Source organism: Coloeus monedula (genome assembly GCF_965178545.1).
Source record: "Coloeus monedula genome assembly, chromosome: 14".
Taxonomy (NCBI): domain Eukaryota; kingdom Metazoa; phylum Chordata; class Aves; order Passeriformes; family Corvidae; genus Coloeus; species Coloeus monedula.
Window position 1 is genome coordinate 20,867,795 of NC_138794.1, and position 19,109 is coordinate 20,886,903.

General features: G+C 48.8%; 1 protein-coding gene across 1 annotated transcript in view; it reads right to left on the minus strand.

Annotated features, from left to right (window-relative positions):
• ZNF592 (zinc finger protein 592) overlaps positions 1-9,406 on the minus strand; it is a 36,032-nt gene extending 26,626 nt beyond the window's left edge. The window contains exons 1-2 of the mRNA XM_082291023.1: positions 9,333-9,406; positions 3,272-5,592 (exon numbers count right to left, since the gene is read on the minus strand). Of these exons, the coding sequence (XP_082147149.1) occupies positions 3,272-5,584 (2,313 nt within the window). The 5' untranslated portion in view covers positions 5,585-5,592; positions 9,333-9,406. The remainder of the gene's footprint in view (positions 1-3,271; positions 5,593-9,332) is intronic.
• Positions 9,407-19,109: the final 9,703 nt, after the last annotated feature.

The following is a 19,109-nucleotide window of genomic DNA, read 5'->3' on the forward strand; positions in this document are numbered from 1 at the left end:
CTCCCTTCAGCTGAAGTTGCTCTTTCTATTATATTCTATTATATTCATCTACCCTCTCCAAGAATTCTCATTTTTAGGGACAATCTGGTACCAAGCATCTGAATAGTCACAGATTAAAAGCTTTTGGCCATAATACAATGTGGACCTGCCCTGCTACTTCTTGAAGCTCCTTAGAAGGCATAAATTAAGCCATGTCTTCATGTGAAAAGCATCAGTACTTCCTAGTTTCTCAATGAGGCATGGCAAAGAGTTTGTGCCTGAATTCTGGGATTCAGTAAGAAATTTAAAAATACAAAAAATTTCCAAATTATCAGAGTGCAGTTTTTTGCTATCTTTAGGAAACTATGACAATTGCATCCCATACCACCACTTCCAAACCAACATTTCAATACAGTGAGAAAGACATCAGGTATGGAGGAAGAAATACACAGTTTTTGCTCAAATGCACAAAATTATGATCAAACTCTAGATAGTTAGTCTCTTGAGATCTAGGGATGTGGTTCACAGCCAAGCTTGCCCACAACAATTAATACTACTTCTGCATTCTGACAGATTGTCCCACCACTGCAGCACGCTGTGGATCAAGCATGACGACTGGTGTGGACTGTGGTTTTAGTTAGATGTACCAGTATGTAAATCAACACCTTCTGCCCTGTGGACACAGTGGTTTTGAACCACTACTAGGGGCACCTAAATATGTTCACTACAGGTGTTACATCAATGCCTTCTTCAGCAACGCAATTTCAGAGAATCGGAGAATCCCAGACTGGTTTGGGTTGGAAGGGAGCATGAAGATCATCTCGTTCCACCCCCTGCCAGGGGCAGGGACACCTTCCACTAAACCAGGATGCTCCAAGCCCCATCCAACCTGGCCTTGGACATTTATGGGGATGGGGCAGCCACAGCTTCTCTGCACACCCCATGCCAGGGCCTCATCCCATCACAGGGAAGAATTTCTCTACATCCAATTTTCACCACTGCCCCAAAACACAGCTGTCCTGGCACAAATCTGGAGATGAAACCATGTAAGAAAGTGTTTCTAAAATCAGACACTTGATCCTCTCCTGCTCATACCAACATTTCTCTTTTTTCTGACCAAAATAGAAAGAACAACCCAAGGAATTAACTTAATGCAGAGTCAGGGTATCATCTCAGAAAGGGCTGGCCATGTTCTCCTATTCCAGGAGTTTATGACACACATTCCAACAGCTTCACCTGCAACCTTCTCACACCATGATTAATAGTATTACATTCATTAATACCCTATATGCAAAACCTTCAGCTTCTCAGACCTTGATACTGCTGGGAGCTACACTGTGTTATCCCTGTGGGGCATGTGATGTGAAGGTCATCCCTACCTTTTCCTTTGGACTGCTCAGAGAACCAGGGACCCCTATGAGACCACTGAATTTCACACATCCTTTTACCTCTCAGCCCAGTGACACCAAACACCTGGGCTCTGGTAAAAGGCAGCGGGATGGTTTCCATCAGCTACTGCTAAATCCAGACATACAATTACAGGCATGGGGCACAAATGCTTATTTCCTTAGAAATGTAGCAACTTTATTGAAGCAGATGTTCTGGGAACAGCATGGAGCACCAGGCAGACTGGAGGACAGCAGATACAGTGGAAAAGGACTCCCAGAGCACTGCATGCATCCCATGGACTATAAGCATGGGAAGATCAAATGGAGGAACTGGTTTCAGAAGCTCAAAGGTAGCCTCTTTTTTCAATGCTTCTCTTCAGAAATACACTGCAAAAATAATCTCACATCTAGCAGAACTACCTGAAGTGAGAGGCTTAAACTCTATTCTTGGTTAAGTTGCAGAATAAATTATTTGATTAGAAGCTAAAAATACTTACTATCACACATTCTTTTCCTCTTTAAGGAGCTCTTGAATTGATAATCCCACAACAGAAATAGGAAGTACATTTTTAATGCCACTGATTAACATTTTAACTCACTTTGGAGCAGCCACTGTATCCCTTCTCCTGGAATTTTTAATGCCAGACTGCTGACATTTCCTAAAAATGCATTAGACTTGAAAAATAAGTCCAGGTGTTGACAGAGCACAGTGCTCACTGGCCTGCCTCGGGCAAGAAACCTGATTACATGGCCACACTGATTCCTTCTGGCCTCGCCATTTTTTATGACATCAAAACCATTCAGCCATAATCTATTTTTTTTTTTGTTTTGTGGCTGATGAATTTAAGATAACAAAGCATCTAAATGGGACCACAGCAACCTCAATACTCCTGCAAGCCATTCAAGCAGCACAGGGAGGCTCTGGAGAGTGCAGGTGCTCTGACAGCCATGGCAGAGATGTGGTCATCTTCCCAAATGATGGCATGGAGTCCTATTTTGTGAAGCCCTTGCACCGGGAGCCAGCTCTGCTGGCCACCATACCGACCTGGAAAGCTTTCACCTCATCCAAAGACATAAGGAGAAAGGAGTCCTCCTCCTCCTCAACTGCAGGTTGGTTAACACTTAAACAAGACAAACTGTGTCTTCCAAAATAAAAGCCATAAACAAAGTGTATGGTCCTGGTACACAACAATAATCATCTTCTTCTCTTCATCAGGAGAAACCTAATCTGGAGTTTAATTTAAGGGGATTCCAACCAGGTCCATAAAGGCAGTGGAGATCTGAGCAGGGCAGCACAGGAGGAAGGCAGGAAGCCACTAACAAGGATCTTGAACCCCCCTACACAATCATGGTACCCTCTCACCCTGTACCACCCAAAGGGAAAAAAAACCAGAACCACCCTCCCACCCCACATACCACAGCAGGCCTGTCCAATACACACATGACCACGCCAACAGCAACAATAGCACCTGACGTGTTACACGGAAGGTTCTGGCACCAGTTCCAACAAAGGCAACATTAAACTGTATCAGATCTCCTCCAGCCATGCTTACAGCACAAAAACCTGTTTCAGGAAACGCTCCATAGATCCACCCCTACGGCTTTCTTGCACGCCTCATCCAAGCGATCTTTCATCTCCAGCACCTTTCTTTGATGCTCGAGGATCTCCATAGTCTCCTTACTCTGCTCTTTTTACTGGCAAAGGGTAAAAAGAGGGCAAGCAAACACCACCAAACGTCTCTTCACGCACATGCGTCTGGGCTCATGTGCATTCCAAATCCTCCCCACAAGAACGTTTTTAGGCAGAGCAACTCATTTGCCACCACCATGCCTACTTTTCCCCTTGAGGACAATCTCTTTAAACTCAGAGAGATTTAACTAATAACATTAAAATGATGACTTACCAGTCTCTCATTATCTTCTGAGGTCCTCTGGTAATGAGCTGCTAAAGAAGCGTAATCCTGCTCCTGCTTGTTACACTCCAAACACTTAAGTCCATGACGGATTAGCCTCTGAGGGTCCGTGTAGAGAGGCAAGGCTGGCTGAGTGTTCGCAGAAATCCCTACCCCGCCTCCTGAAGCAGCAGTGGACTTAGGTGGAGGAGAGGACGAGAGCAAAGTCTGAGGAGATGGAGAGACTGAAGAGCTTGTAGGAGAAGGTGAAAACATTTGGTCTATGGAAATTGGTTTCATGAGCAGCTGAGAACACTGCATGATAAACCCTTTGCTCTTATGATCCCGTGCATGTTTAAGCAAGCTACACTTATTAAAAAAAAGGAGCATAGTTGAACACTGAGTGCACATGACTTCAATGTGAACGCTTCGCCTACTATAGTGTTGAGTCAGGCTTTTCTCTAAGGCAAATGAGTCCCCACATTCCAGGCAACAATACCCAGAAGCAGGTAAATTAATACTAGTGTCAGGCGGGGGGCTAAGGTTCGGAGTATATATCGGCACTGGATTGGCACTGTGTAGCACTTTATGGAATGCCTCCATGACAACAGGAGCAGCTTTCTTGACTTGGTGCACCAGTGGCACTGACATCTGTGTCACCTGAGGCTGGTTTCGCCTCTGTGCCGATGTCTTCGCTGTAACAGAAGCGGCAACACTGTGGGGGACCAAGTTGAGATTTGCCAAGTGCACAGCTTTGGGAAGAAGACTGGAGGTGGTTGTGTTGGATGGCTGCGTCACAGTACCCTGCTGCTGCCTCTTGACCCCCACTTTTATGGCACCGCTGCCACAGTTTGGCAGTGGAGATAAGGACACAGTACACGTGCTACTTGCAATATCCATTTTCATACTGTCTGAGTAAGGACTCGTTACATTTGACAGCTGGATAGCCACAGCAGCCCCGTTTTTGGTTGAATTCCTGCCAGCCTCACTTTCCATAACTGCACTAGTATCAGGGGATGGGAAAGACTTGATAAACTCTTCGGCAGAAGAGGTTTCTGCAGGTGACTCTTCTGAAGATTTGCCCAATTCATCGTTTTCTGGCAAAATTCTAGTTACAGTCCTTTTAATTTCACCGGAAGATGTCTTGATAGTCTTTATTCTAACTTTGGGAATAGCTGGTGGAGAGCCAGCTGCCATGGAAGGAGAGCCTTTCCCACTGCTGTCACTGCACACACTCCGAGGACTCTCAGGCTGCTTGCTGGCCTTCCTCACCGCCTCCAAGGGGCTTCGGGGACTCTTTGGTGACTTGGGCATTTTTGGACTTCCCTTCATCCCGTCTTTAAAAGGACCAGGTTCCTTGGTAAAATTTGGCTGATCTCCTTTTGGAATACATGCAACCTTTTTGGCCTGAAGAGCTACTAACGCTGCCACGCAGGACGACAACTTGGAATGAGTTGGCTTTAGCCTCTGCCGAGGTGGTATTGACGAAGACATGTTTAGCTCAGGCACAGACCCCTTGCAGTCTCCTAAATTATTGTGAGGGAGGTCTCCAAACACCAAGCCTTCTCCAAGAAAGCTGTTGGTATCTACCAAGTCCTTGCTTGACTCCGCAAACCTCTCCATTGCTTTGTCTTGCTCTCTCCTGCTCATTTCCAGCCTATTCTCCGGCTGGCAGTGGATTTCCATCTTCTGTTCCTTTTTACAGTACTGATCAAACATGCTTAATTCGGGCTCTGGCACCTTCCTAAGATGATCTAGGACTGAAGCCCCTGTTGGTATATATATTGAAGGCGGTGGAAAATAGGGAGTTTGGGCATGTTTGGGTTTATCCCCAATACTGTTCTCTTTGAATGCATCCTCTGGTTCAGGGCTGGAAATGGGGCTAAACTGACTAAATGTTGGCAAAGGCTCTGACTTGCACTGGTCCAGTTTATCAGAGTAACCTCTTGAGCTATCGCCATTAATAAAAGTTGACTCAAACTTGCCATAATTATGGACTAAAGCATGAGCCTCGGCTGGCAGATCGGAGCCACGAAACCCATTGTGTAACAGACCAGGTCCAAGGTGATTCCCCTCCTTTTCTGCCTCAAAAGACTCCTGGCGACTTGTGTTCTTCACTATCACACTCACAACAGGCGCATCAGAGGGAGGCAGAGAGTGGGATAAGGACACACTCTCATCGATGCACATTCCTGATGACTTCAGGTGATTCTCACTCTCCTCCCCAGCTGATGGAATGGTCTCCTTAGCATCCAGGCTAGTCGGATCAGGGATGTCAAAAGCAGCCAAGAGGTCATCAAAGTCGGGGGTTTTCATGTCCCCCATGATGAAAGCTAAAATTAAAAGCAGAAGAAATACTTTGTCAAGTACATTCCCCCCACGGACAATCTTTGTAAGATTCATGTGCATCAACATCTTCTGTTACAAAAATCGCAGCTGCCCAAAGCCCGGGATGTGGGCAGAGCTGCTCCTCGGAGGTGCTTCAAGCAGCATGGTGGGAGACAGCAAACATCCCCTTATCCAGGATCCCCGAGAACAGAGCTGGTACAAGCATGACCTTTGAAACGACACTGAGCTCATGCAGGGGACATCGTTTTGAACTGTCAGGTGCATTACTAATCCAAAGCCAGCCATCATCAACACAAGACTCTGAAGTACATTAGCAGAGGGGCTTTTTTGCTTGGCTGGGGTTTTTGTAGAGATAATAGGCAGCAATTGCTGCTTATTTCTCAACAGATTGTCACATCTGAAGAACTCAGTCCTTCCTCAAGGAAGAAAGGCAGGGGCAAACAGCTGGCCCAAGAGACACAGGCCTGAAAAGTGAGATGGCTCCCTACCCTGAGGAATTTAAATAATAGAAATCTTCAGTAAATATTTCAATACAACAGCTCCAAGAAGCGTTATTTGAAACAGGGGCAATCCTTAATTAGGTAAACACGTGAAGCAAAACCACCCAAAGATAGAATAAAAATCCATATCCAAATCGTAAGAAGAAATCATGTTCCCAGCCAGCTCTCTCTTTCTAAGATCTTCAGAAAGGAAGTGGGGACTTGGAACACTCAACACAGCAACCTACAGCAGGAATAATCAAGCTCTGATGAGATGCATGAAAAACTGACAGCTCAGAATTACTAGAACATTTGTGTTCGCTTCTGTCAGAGATACCGGATTTCCACTGTTAAACCAAAATATTTTCAAGTTGGTACAATATAGAGACTTCACAATTATTTAATGAGCCATTCTTTTAATATGTTTTATTCAAACCTCAAATTTATGTGAGCTGGTGCATGCTGTATGTAGGGGAGGGGGAAAAAAAACAAAGCATGTCAACAGAACTAGCAGGACACCAGTTCCTGCTTGGCAAGGAGCACCCACAGGCAAGGTAAGTCCTGCCACACTCAATTTGGGCTGCAGTAATGCTGCCAAAGCCAGCAGCAAGAGAGGGAGACTGAGAGGGTGGCAGGATTCCAGGACAATGGAGAAGAACTGGGAGCAGAGGTGCAGGCAGAGAGGAGGACAAGGCAGAGGGAGAGAGAGAAGCCATCTGATGCCTTCCCAAAAGGGCCCTGCTTTAAGGCTGCTGTCATTACTGACAGTTGGGTTTAGAAGTTTGTCAAGCATCACACTCAAACCAAACAAAACCCAACCCTTCTGGCCAGGCTGCTGGAATGGGGAACAACTCCTGGGCCAGGAGAAATCACTTCAGAGTGGAGCACAGGGACACAGTGGTCTTTGAGCTTCAGCTCAGCCATTCCTTCAGACAAGTCCCAGAGGTGCTGCTTTGGTTAATCTACTGCAAAACACTGCAGAGATTTACTTGGTCTAAGAGCGGCTTGCTGTGGCTGAGCTTACACTCGTTCTTAAATTAAACCCTAAATATGAAGATGCACAGAGGGCTATGCAATAATTTACAATCATGTCCCTCAAGGAAGTGCAGCTGGGCATGAAGTCCCTGGAAGCCCAAATTATCCATACACTCCACATCCCCAGCACTTGATAAGGACTTTGGAAACAACACAGATTACTGCAGTTGGCAAAGGCACGGACCTGAAACTTCCCATTCCTTTGGGTGGGAAACCTTGTGCCAGCTGGGAGAGAGCTAGGCACCAAAATTTCTGGCACACAAATCCTTCGGAAAGGAAAACACTTCATTCCATAACCTGGCATGCTTGAGTATTGTACAGAGAAAAATGAGCCTGCCAATCACTCTTGACCTTCCCCTTCCCACTCTGGAACACCTCTCTGCACCTGTGTTTTAAAATGCAAGACAAAATAAATCCCAGGTATCTGCAGCATCTCAAAAGATCCTTTTCTTGGGAGAAACCTTGCTTTTTCAGAAAGCATTGGTGTTCATCTTTGAATCTTATAAAATGCGAATTTACTGTCTTTGCAATCATGAGGGCACAAGTCTCTACCCAAGTATTTATCCACAAAATTGCATCTTAAGCTTGTCAAACCCAAAGCTACAGCTTCTCATAATAAAGCAAGTTTTGACCCAGATTCTAGAGAATAAGCACTTTATCGACAGAAGTGATTTTTAATTAACATAAATTTAAACTTTTGACTTAACACTGTTTATCTCTCATCACAGATAACAAACAGGAAAGAGATACTAAGGGAAATTATGTAAACTAGCTTGTGAGGAAAGCTGAAAATAAAGAACTTTGTCCTTACTCCATCATTCTTGTGCAAAGGACTGAGAACCCAAGCTTGGGATCCAACAAAAATGTGGAGGCTGAGATTTGCAAAGCAGTAGAAGAGGTGAATAAAATCAGCAAAGAAGAAGGATTTATGAAGTAAAGAGTATATTTCAGTGTGCAAACTCAGCCCCACTATAGCACATTTCTCCAGGGCTCCGGAAACCTAGAAGGCTCCAAGCCATCCAAAAAAACCCTGGGGAAGGATGTGAAATCCCAGAGCCTTGTGCTATGGATTAGCTTAAAAGTCAAGGAGAGGCACCACAGAACCCGCATCCTGCACCCACTCCACACAAACCTTTTGCTAGCAGTGCTATTCCCAGGGGCTTTTGGAGATCGGAAGTAGATGCTCTGCAGCTTTCAAACCAGGAAGGAGGTTTGAGATTGCCACTTAATAGTGAAGCATGAAAGCATAATTTCCCAGTTACACCAAGAAAATTAATCATAGAACGGCGTGGGGTGGAAGGGACCTTGATGACCATCTAGCTCCAATCCCCTGCTGTGAAGATTGATCACGTACATTGCCAATACTAAACATTGATAATTCTGCAAAACAACAGCGTACAAGGGAAAACATCTGCCAAGGGTTGCTCACACGGCGCTGGTGTCTCCGGGAGGGGATGAAGAGACTGCATGCCACGGGAATCCCTTGGGAAGGCAGGAATAGCAGGCGCCGGGAAGCGCGGGGAGAGCAAGGGATGGGGGAAGCAGCCGCGCAGGGGCTGTCAGGGCTGCGGGGAAGGCACGGGGCAGCCGCAGCTGGCGGAGGACTACACCAGAGGGCGGCTCAGTGGCAGGCGGGACCCGGGGCTGTAACACCCGTGAAAGTTTCATGAGCCCGGTGCGGTTCTCGGTGCGAACGGGGCCGCTGGGCTGGGGACTCGTCCGGCCCGTGGCACCCCTACACACAGAGACACCCACCCACACACACCACCCCCGGCCCACGCCGTCCCCACCCGAGACAAAGGCCGGACCCGCCGCCCCCCGCGCTGACAGCCGAGCCCAGCCCGGCCCGGCCCGGCCCCGCCACACGTGGGCCGCCCGCCGAACTTAGTTTGTCCCGGCACCGCCGGGCCGGGCCGGGCCGAGCCGGGCAGGGCTGGACCGGGCTGGGCCGGGCCGGGCCGCCGCGGGCACCGCAGCAGAGCCGGGGCCGGGAGCCGAGGAACGGGGAGAGGTGGCGGCCTGCGGGCCGGAAGAGCCGGTACGGGCGCGCAGGGCTCGGTGCGCCGGCGGCGGGGCCGCCCGCCCTGCCCGCGGGGCGGCAGCACCGCCCGGCCGCGGGGCCGGCGGGAAGGAGGGAGCGCGGGAGGGCGGAGGGCAGCGGGAGGGGCGGGCCCGGCGCGGCCGGACCCGGGCGGGCGGGCAGGACTCACCCACGCAGGCGGCTCCTCTGGGCCCGCCGGGCCCGCGCGGCCTCACCCCGCACCGGGCACCAACGACCGCAACATGGCGGCGGCGGCGGCGGGCGGGGCCGGGGGCGGGCCGGGGCGGGCCGGGCGCGGCGGAACCGCCCCCCCTTCCCTTCCCTTCCCTTCCCTTCCCTTCCCTTCCCTTCCCTTCCCTTCCCTTCCCTTCCCTTCCCTTCCCTTCCCTTCCCTTCCCTTCCCTTCCCTTCCCTTCCCTTCCCTTCCCTTCCCTTCCCTTCCCTTCCCCAGAGACTCGCCACCCCGGGGCCCCGCTGCCGCTCCCCCTCCGGGAGGCTCCTGACAGAGGCGCCCACGGGCCCGGCCTGGACCCGCCGCCCTCTCGTGCCGCCGTGGCCCCGCGCTCCCGCTGTTCTTGGGTTTCCTCACCAAAACCTCCCCCGAGAACAGCTCCCGCTGCAGTCCCCGCTCCGTGTCTTCAACTCCTTCCTCGCTGTGTCCCACACCCACCGTGATGCAGTTTGCTCACAATTACACTGATCGACCCACTGATCTCCCATAAAAGTGACAGCAAAGATGTGTGGAGCTCCAGGCTGGTGAGCCTCACACTGATCCCTGGGAAGGCAACGGAGCCAATAACCCCTGGAGTCGTTTCCAAACACACCGAGGACAAGGAGATGTCTGGGATCTGTCAGCACAAGTTACAAAGGGCTTCCATCCCTGATAACCTGATGCCTTCTGCATCGAAATTACTAGAATGGTAGATTTAGATTAGAGGTTAGGCAGACATTCTTCCCTGTGAGGGTAGTGAGGCCTTGGGACAGGTTGCCCAGAGAAGCTGTGGCTTCCCCATTCCTGGAAGTGTCCAAGGCCAGGTTGGACACAGGGCTTGGAACAACCTGAGACAGTGGAAAGTGTCCCTGCACATGGCAGGGCCTGGAACAGGATGAACTTTTAAGGCCCTTTCCAAGCCAAACCAATTCTATGGCAAGTTCAGAGGATGAGGAGAGGGCAGTGGATATTGTTTGTTCTCCACCCATGTCCAGTTCTGGGCTCCTCAGCACAAGAGAGACATGGACATTCTGGAGAGAGTCCAGCGAGCTGCCATGGAGATGATGAAGTGGTTGAAGCACCTCCCCTGTAAGGACAGGCTGAGAGGGCTGGGGCTGTCCATCCTATGGAAGAGCAAACTCAGGGAGGGCTCATCAATGTTTGCAAGTACCTGCAGGGAGGGTGCAAAGAGGACAGAGCCAGGTTCTTCCCAGTGGTGCCCAGTGCCAGGACTGGAGGCCATGGGCACGCACTGATACACATCAGGAAATACTTTTTCCCTGTGACGGTAACCACACGCTGGCACAGGTTGCCCAGGGAGGCTGTGGAGTCTCCATCCTTGGAGGGGTTCAAAAGTAGTCTGGATTTTCTGTGCAGCCAGCTTTAGCTGGCCCAGCTTGAGGCTGGACCAGATGACCTCAGGAGCTCTTTTCCACCCTCAGATACTCTGGGATACTGTGAGGCATTTTGTATCCAGGTGTGGGTATGCACACTCCTATCATGATAAATAAACAGTATTTCTTGAGGCTGTCTTCCCATGAACTGACATTTTAACCATCTACCCCCAATACCAGCTGTACAGCATTGCTCATACTGCATTTGTTTCTCATCTAGTTAAATATTAATTTTTTTCTTTGTCATCATGGGCAAAAAAAAATCTTTTTTTTCTAACTGACACATGTAGCTTCACATCCTCGATTTCTGAATCAGTGTCATCACTTTTCTCCTTTTGGAGGCGATAGCCAGTTTCCAAAAATGAGCAAAAGGACAAAGGGAGTCACAAAAAGAAAACATTTTCAAAATTGCAACTGTTACCTGTAATTGTAGCACATGTCTATGAAAACCTCTAAGTTGTATCTAGTAAGAGAGCTGACATTTGTTACACAATTTACTAAGAGCAGTCACAGTCCCAAACAAGCTGTAGCTTGCAGAAAAGCTGTGGTAATTTGCAGGATTGTGATAATTAAGAAATGTAATGCAAATGGGAATTTAGCTCCATCCTGCAGATGGCCAAGGAGGAGAGACAGCCCTGGAGTGGCTGGGTCCCTTCCTCAAGACAGCAGAGACACAAAACACTCTAAGAAGTGTCTATGTCTTCCAGCATGACCTAAAAATCACATTCCTTTTCTTATTTTTAGTCCAATGTGGTTATTTGACAAATCTGGAAGTAAAAAATCTTCCTCCTCTTTGTTTTCCTTTTAAAGTTTAAGTCTGTCTCTTTAGGCTTGTTTTGTAAAGGTTGTGGAATCCGCATCTCTGGAAGTGTCCAAGGCTGGACAGGTTTTGGAGCAACCGGGTCTAGTGGAAGGTGTCCCTGTCCATGGCAGGGGCATGGAACAGGATGAGCTTTAAGGTCCCTTCCAACCCAAACCAGTCTGGAATTCTGTGATTTAATGTGGAAAAGACAAAAGTTGTGGATCTAAGGAGATGATGTACAGAGCAGCCCTCTGCACGTGGGAGGCGCTGAGGCCTGAGCAGGGAACATTGGTGGGACCTGCTGGTGGCACCTCAGAGAGGGAAGCCCCTGGATGAAATACTCTTAAGCTATGTCCAGCTGCATGTGAGACCTTACCTTTAATTCTTAGCCTGCTTGGGGTTGTTGGTGCTTGCTTTTAGCTAGGGGAAATGGTTCTTCCCAGGTGCTAGTGTGTTGAAAAGTGTATGGAGTCAGGCGGGCTGGCAAGAACAGTGAGACACATTTTATTTATAATAACAAACATTACAAAGTCTTGAACATTCATGTCTAAGCAACTGTCAGTTTTCACATCAGCATTCATTTGTTTCTGCCAGAGGTTTGTGTTGTAGGGAATTACCTTGAGCTGGTTGCAAAACTTGCATGTTACAAAACTATAATTAATGTTTCAGAAACTCCAGGGAAGATTTGTTATTGGCAGGGTGAGTACAAATCCCCAGACACAAACATTCCTCTAAGATAACAGTGTAGCCTTTGGCATTATCTACACACACACAAAAAAAGTGGTGTAACTTAAATCAGGGTAATTAATTACACTGATGTCTTCTGTATACGTGTAAAACCATTTACACCTATCACTTTGGCTTTTTGGTCTTCCTCACTCCCTGGACCTGCCCTCTTCATTGCCCCAAAATGTTTTTTTTCTCTTTTTCCTTATTGACACAAATATGGATGAGCCAATGCATCTCTTCAATGAAGATCCCTCTGTACAACCACTGATCCACCATGAACACAACAAAACCCACCTCTACTCCACATCCATGCTCACTCAGCACGACTTGTAGTGGTTGTAATACTCTCTTGCAGTGATGGAGCCCTGACCTTAAATTCCTCAGTCAAATCTAAGAGAACAAAGCCATGTATCCCAGCAAGTTTGGGAACAGGAATAAGAACCATAATGTGGCAACATCCTAATAGAGGAGGACTGTTTCATACCATGACGTGCTTCTGAATCCCATTTGTTGGAATTTGGTAGATTTCCAGTTGGAGACATGATGAGTGTTGGGGTTTTAGGAGTTCTCCTGGTTTTTTTTTTTCTGTTAAAGGAATTTTCCCCATAAGTGTTGCTAAGGGGACAAATTGCTGGGTACTTCAGTAAAACAAAAGAGGTGGCTATGGGATGGGGCGCATCTGGCTACTCTTTCGTTTCACCTGGCTGTGCGGACAGTTGGTTCCCAGCGTATAAACGATTGGACGGAGGGGGAGGCTGCTTCGTCAAGCCCCGGGATCCCAAGCCCACATTCCCTGCCCCGCTGGGAGCCGGGCCATGGCCGCCCTGCCCCGCCGTTGCTTTGAGCCATCGCTACGGTGTAGCCGTGCTCTCCCTGCCTGCCCAGACCTCTGGGGGGGCTCCCCGCTTGGATACACCTCATCTGCCGCCCGGGATTTGTGCTCGTCCCTGCCGTTCCAGCCTGCAGTTCCCGAGGGTCCGGCCGGACACCGGGATCGGCTGCCCAGGGGTTTGTGAAGCCTTTGTCCCATCCCTTCCCGGGATCCCAGGGCACCAGTGCCGCGTGCTCCCCGAGCTCGCTCCGGAGCGCCCCCTGCAGCCGCGGGGGAACCATCGCAGCTGCCCTGCTCACCGGGAGCCGCCAGCGCCCCTGCCGGCTGCGAGCGGAACTGCACCCGAGGGGAAAGGGCCTGACAGCCGAGAAGGCTGGCACTGGGTTTGGGATTGCCAGAGTTATTGTTGTTTGTTTGACTGGTTATACACATACAGATATATAATAGTAAAGAACTGTTATTCCTATTTCCCACATCTTTGCCTAAAAGCCCTTGATTTCAGAATTATAATAACTCGGAGGGAAAGGGATTCACATCTGCCATTCCGAGGAAGGCTCCTGCCTTCCTTAGCAGACACCTGTCTTTCAAACCAAGAGAATGAGTTACATGGATTTCTTGCAGAGAGGTTGCAGCAAACCCTGCTGAAATGCCAAGGATGCACGTTGCCATTATCAGCTTTTTCTGGTGCAATACCAAACCAGTTCTACTACTCGACCAGAAGACTGGGAGAATAACTTCAGACAGCCAGTTTTCTTCACCCATGAGAACTGCAGGCTCCAGTGCAGTACAGACACGCTCCAGGGTCTGGGCAAGCAAAGACCCTTTTTGCAATTCTCCGTGCCAACAGCAGAGCCCTGGGCTCCGTGTTGCTCTGCCTGAATAGAGCTGACGTGACTGTTTGAGGGGTTCCTCATGACCACTGAACATGAGTGCGATTCACAGTGACCCCCTGCTTCTCCAGCTGCCTCCAAACGGAGTCACTCCCACGCTCCAGCCTATGGCAAGAGAACCTTCTCAAGATTCTCTTCTGCTGAAGCAATGTTTCCTGTGGCTGCAGTCTTGGGCCTGGCCCTGGGTCTGCAGTGGCTGGGGAACACCATGGTTTCCCCATACATTTCCCAGAGTGACAAGGCTGGCTTGAGCTGTTCTTGCCTTTGTGCCTCCAGTTGCCCCATGCGGTGTCAGTGGGACAGCTCTGTGAACCAAAGAGAACTGATCCTGGCTTGTAAACCTCTTCACAGAAGAAATTAAGCTTTGAATCATCCCTTGTCATAGAATCATAGACTCATTTAGGCTGGAAAAGCCCTCTAAGATCATTGAGTCCTACCATTAATGCAGCACTGCCGTGTTCACCACTAAATCATGTCCCCAGGTGCCACATCCATTTGTGTTTTAAATCCCTCCAGGAGTGGGGACTCCACTGCTGCCCTGGGCAGCTGTGCCAGTGCCTGAACGTCCTTTCAGTGAAGAAAATTTCCTTAATATCCAACCTAAACCTTCCCTAATGAAACTCAAAGCCATTTCTTCTTGTCATGCTGGCAGCAGAGCCCCATGCCCCCTGGCTGCACCCTCCTGTCAGGGAGTTGTGCAGAGCCACAAGGTCCCCCCTGAGCCTCCTTTGCTCCAGGCTGAGCCCCTTTCCCAGCTCCCTCAGCCACTCCTGGTGCTCCAGCCCCTTCCCCAGCTCCATTCCCTTCTCTGGACCTGCTCCAGCCCCTCAATGTCTTTGTTGTCAAGAGGGGCCCAGAACTGCCCCCAGGATTCAAGTTCAGCTTACACATAGTCCAGCAAGTGGTTGTGTGGGCAAAAATTAAGACCGAGGTACTTGGCTCCCAGGTGGGATCCAGTTGGAGGGAGAGCTGCTGGGGTAGAGGGACCAGCAGCATCAAGCCACATCCCACATTGCTCCTGGAAGCTCTTCTGAACATGGGTAAAAAGTTTAAACAAAGCTTGAGAAAATTGCAGGAAAAATAATTCCGTAAGTGTTCTCTGTCTTAAACTGCCAGTAGCACACTCCAAGCAATATCAGGGAAGTTGTATCTTGAAAAACCTCCCCAAGAAAACTCAAGAAATTGCTTTGCATGCTCACAAAAAGAGAGATGGATGCTGGCACGAGGCCAGCGTGGGTGTAGCTGAGGGGTGAGCAGGATGTTTTTCCCAACAGGAGGAATAGGCAGCCAAAGTGACCATGTTTAAGGTAAGGCAGGAAAAGAAGAGGTGAGTAGATTAAATTCTTCTGCTTCAAATTGTCACACAGAGCTAGGAGAGGCATTTAGGAGAACATAAGAATATGTTTCCAGGTGTCAAACAAGGATTAAGGGCATCATAATCCCAAAACAAGGGGCTCATGTACAGAAGCGAATTCCAGTACTTGAGTAAGGATAAAATAGCTCAGAAATGAGGGCTTCTGGTGGAGCACCCCCCCCCCCCCCAGCCGTGCCACTTCTGCCCCAGCCCTTTACATTCCTGAGCCCCTTTCTTTGTGCTTCTGGTTGTTGAAATGGCCTCTGGCACTTTCCCAGGTGCTCACAGGAGCCCTGCTGATCCTCCCCGGGGCATAATGAAAAGGTCACAGGGACTGTGAGGCATCTGAGCAATTTAATCCGCAGCTGGGCTCGAGTGGGGTGGGTCCAGCCCCAGGCAGGGTGGCACATGTTGAGGCTTTATCCCAAAGCCTGTGCTGAGGAGCTGGATTTTAAACCGTTCCAAATCTCGGGCAGAGGCTTTTCTTCATAACTAGGGACAAGAGGATAACTAGGAACCAGAGGATTTTTCTTCTTGCTCTCCAAACCTTCAAGTTCCTAGGAATCCCACAGGTGAGGTAATAAAATCCCCTGTGTTTGACCTCCATCCTGCTATACTAATGTCATATTAATGTCAGACTAATGGCATACGAATGCATTTGCATCAGGAGCTGGGATCCACCCATATGGTGCCCCAATGCGTGTTCCCTGAGCAAATCAGGGTGTGCTCCAGGGCACTCTGCTGCTCTCATTCCCTGGGTAATCCTTCCACCAAGCTCTCAGTCAAGGGAAAGACCAGCATCTTGGAAAAACTGCTGAATTTTCAATTTGGTCTGGATTTTGTTAACACAAACATCTCGCCTTCAACTTTTTGTCTTGCATTATTTCACACATGAGGGCAGAGCCCCCCATATCTACTGCAGGAGGATAAATGTAGACAAGTCAGTGCAGCTTCAGCCTCCTACATGTCCTGTGCCTCCTGCATCACCCCTGCCTCTACCTATTTCTCCTGCACCTCCTCTTCCTCCTGCATCTCCTGTGCCTCCTGCATCTTCTCTCCCTCCTGTGTTGCCTCTTGTTCCTGCCTTGCCTTTGGCCCTTGTATCACCTTTAGTTCTGCATCCTCTGCCCAATGGGGCAGCCCATACTGGTACCACACAGGACACAGCTCCATGCCCCTGTGAAAGACTTACTTGAGGAAAAGGCTGGAATTAATCAGCAGGAATTACTCCCCTGGAGAGGTCACAGCTGTCAGCCACACGTTGCAGGGCTGCAGCTCCTGAGAAGCAGTATAAGATGCAATATCAATTTCCTAAAAGTTAGAAACTCATAGAATCATGGAATGGTTTGGGTTGGAAGGACCTTAAAGCTCATTTTGCTCCACCCCCCGTCATGGGCAGGGACACCTTCCACTAGACCAGGTTGCTCCAAGCCCCATCAGGGCACAGGGTCTCATGAGAAGTGCAGGGTTCTGAATATTTTTTGTTCAAACCAAGCTTTGAGAGAAAGGAAAAAAGATAGGAAACTATAAGGGGGTGTGACAAATGGGCTTTTCAGGAAAAAAAAAAGACAACAGTTGTAAGATTTGTTAAGAAGAAAATTCTTTTTATGCCTTAAAAACACAAGGGATTGCACTGAGAAAGCACTGTAATAGCACATTCAAAAGTCATCTGAAAATGAAGTTTTCAATTGTGGGCCTCCTTTGACCCCATTAACTGCGGACATTAGAGCATTTTCATGTCCTTTTTTATCCTGTTAGACATCCATGGGGCCCTCAGTTAAGCTGGGCTGTCACTCAGGACACTGAGCTATGGGCTGTGGTGGCTCTGATGTGTCAGCGAAAGATGTTTAACTATAGGACAAACAAATGTCTCTGGCCTTCAAGAAACAATTTTCCAAAGGTTGAACTCGTATTGACTCATGCCAGCACAGCAGAGAAATGTGCTCAGCACTCTCATTGCAGCCTACCAGGAAACAGCAGTGTTTCCTGTGAGGGAAAATAGTGGAGAGGAGCCAGGAATGAATAAGCAGCCTTATTGCATTGTGGATCATAGAACCTCTTCCTATGAAAGGGCTAAGTGGGGCTTGTTAAAGCATTGATGAAGTCAAAGAATAAAATTACAATGAGGTAGACAGGATAAAATTATAACCCCCAGGTAGATAGGTAGGTTAAGGTAGAAAGGAAACAGGTAATAAAAGAATTGGCCCCTTTGGGAGGTAGCATGTGTCATCTTCTCCTGGAGCATCTTGCTATGTCATAAAATGTCCAGTGAAGAAACCTCTCCTAATATCCAACCTAAACCTCCCCTGGTGCAACTTGAGGCCGTTTCCTCTGGTCCTACTGCCCTATATCACATTCCTCAAGAAGGATGCGCATCACACAAGGACCTCAGGAAGAGCTTCTGCATTTCTGCCCGTGACACGGGGACCGTGTGTGTCTGGGACACTCCTTTTGTTCCAACCACTGAAGTGGCCTGAAGGAAGCCCCTGGAGTTTGCTGATGTGCTGGGGGTTTGCGATGTGTTTCTGAATGTCCTGCGGGAGGAGCTGAAATGGGCTGACTGGGCTGGTGCCAAATCATGGCAGTGGATGAGCGTTAAAATAGGGATTTACTTTGTCTCATGGAGTAAAAAGCATCCATGACCCAAGGAATTCCAGAGCCTGACAGACACAGGTGTGCAGACCACTTGGAAGTATTGATCTTATACTTTCAGTTAATCTCTTCTGCCCCAAATCCTTCAATTTTTCCTTCCAGATTGATTGTAATTTTCAGCATGTTTTTTGGTGCTCTCCATTGCATTCTTGGCAGGACTGTCCCAAACCAGTGCAAAGGCTGGACCCTCCCGGTGAGATCTCACTTTTGATGCAAAGTGATTAACTTTGACATTACCATTTCTCAAGCAGCAGATGCTTCATTCAAGAGCTATAGCACAAAAGAGCTGAAAAAGTGTGTGTATCCAAAATTAAGGCCCTGGCACAGGTTTCCCTGTCCCTGGCAGTGTCCAAGGCCAGGTTGGACAGGGCTTGGAGCAACCGGGGATAGTGGAAGGTGTCTCTGTCCATGGCAGGGAGTGGAACAAGATGAGCTTTCCAACCCAAACCATTCTGTGATTGTGATTCACTGAAATTCAAGCCCAGGCTGGGGCTTCTCCCTGCCCACAGTGGAGCTGGACCTTCATCCATGGTTACAGCTGTGGGTCATTCTGTTTCTTCTTGTGATTTTGGCCACCACAGTGGGGCCACAGGGACTCCACGGCTTGCAGGAGAGGGAGACTGAGGGCAGGCAGTGTCAGGGGGAGCCCAGCAGCGATGTCAATATGAGGGTGTGTGCAGGTGGGCACCCACGAGGCTGCAGCAGCTCTCAGCAGGCTCAGGAGGGACTCCAGGGGCTCCATTATGCCAGCAATGCACTGAGAAAAACTATCTCCAAACTGGAAATGGTGTCTTAGTGATTAAATTGCAGATTTTCCCTAATTTACACAGATGCCAGAGAGACGTTTTTAAAAGGATGTGAGAAACTTGGCAGCAGTGGAACTTTGGAAAACAGCACAGAGAGCAAAGGTATTGGTTTAGCAATGCCAGTGGTGTGAGGATGTGACTGGAAAGGGCTGCAGAGAGAGTGCTTAAATCTCATTTAAGAGAGTTCAGCTGAAACTGTTGTGGGAGGAAAGACAAGGTCCCCTGCTGAACCTCCACTGCTTCTCCCACACCACCTTTGACTGGGAGCTCTCCAGA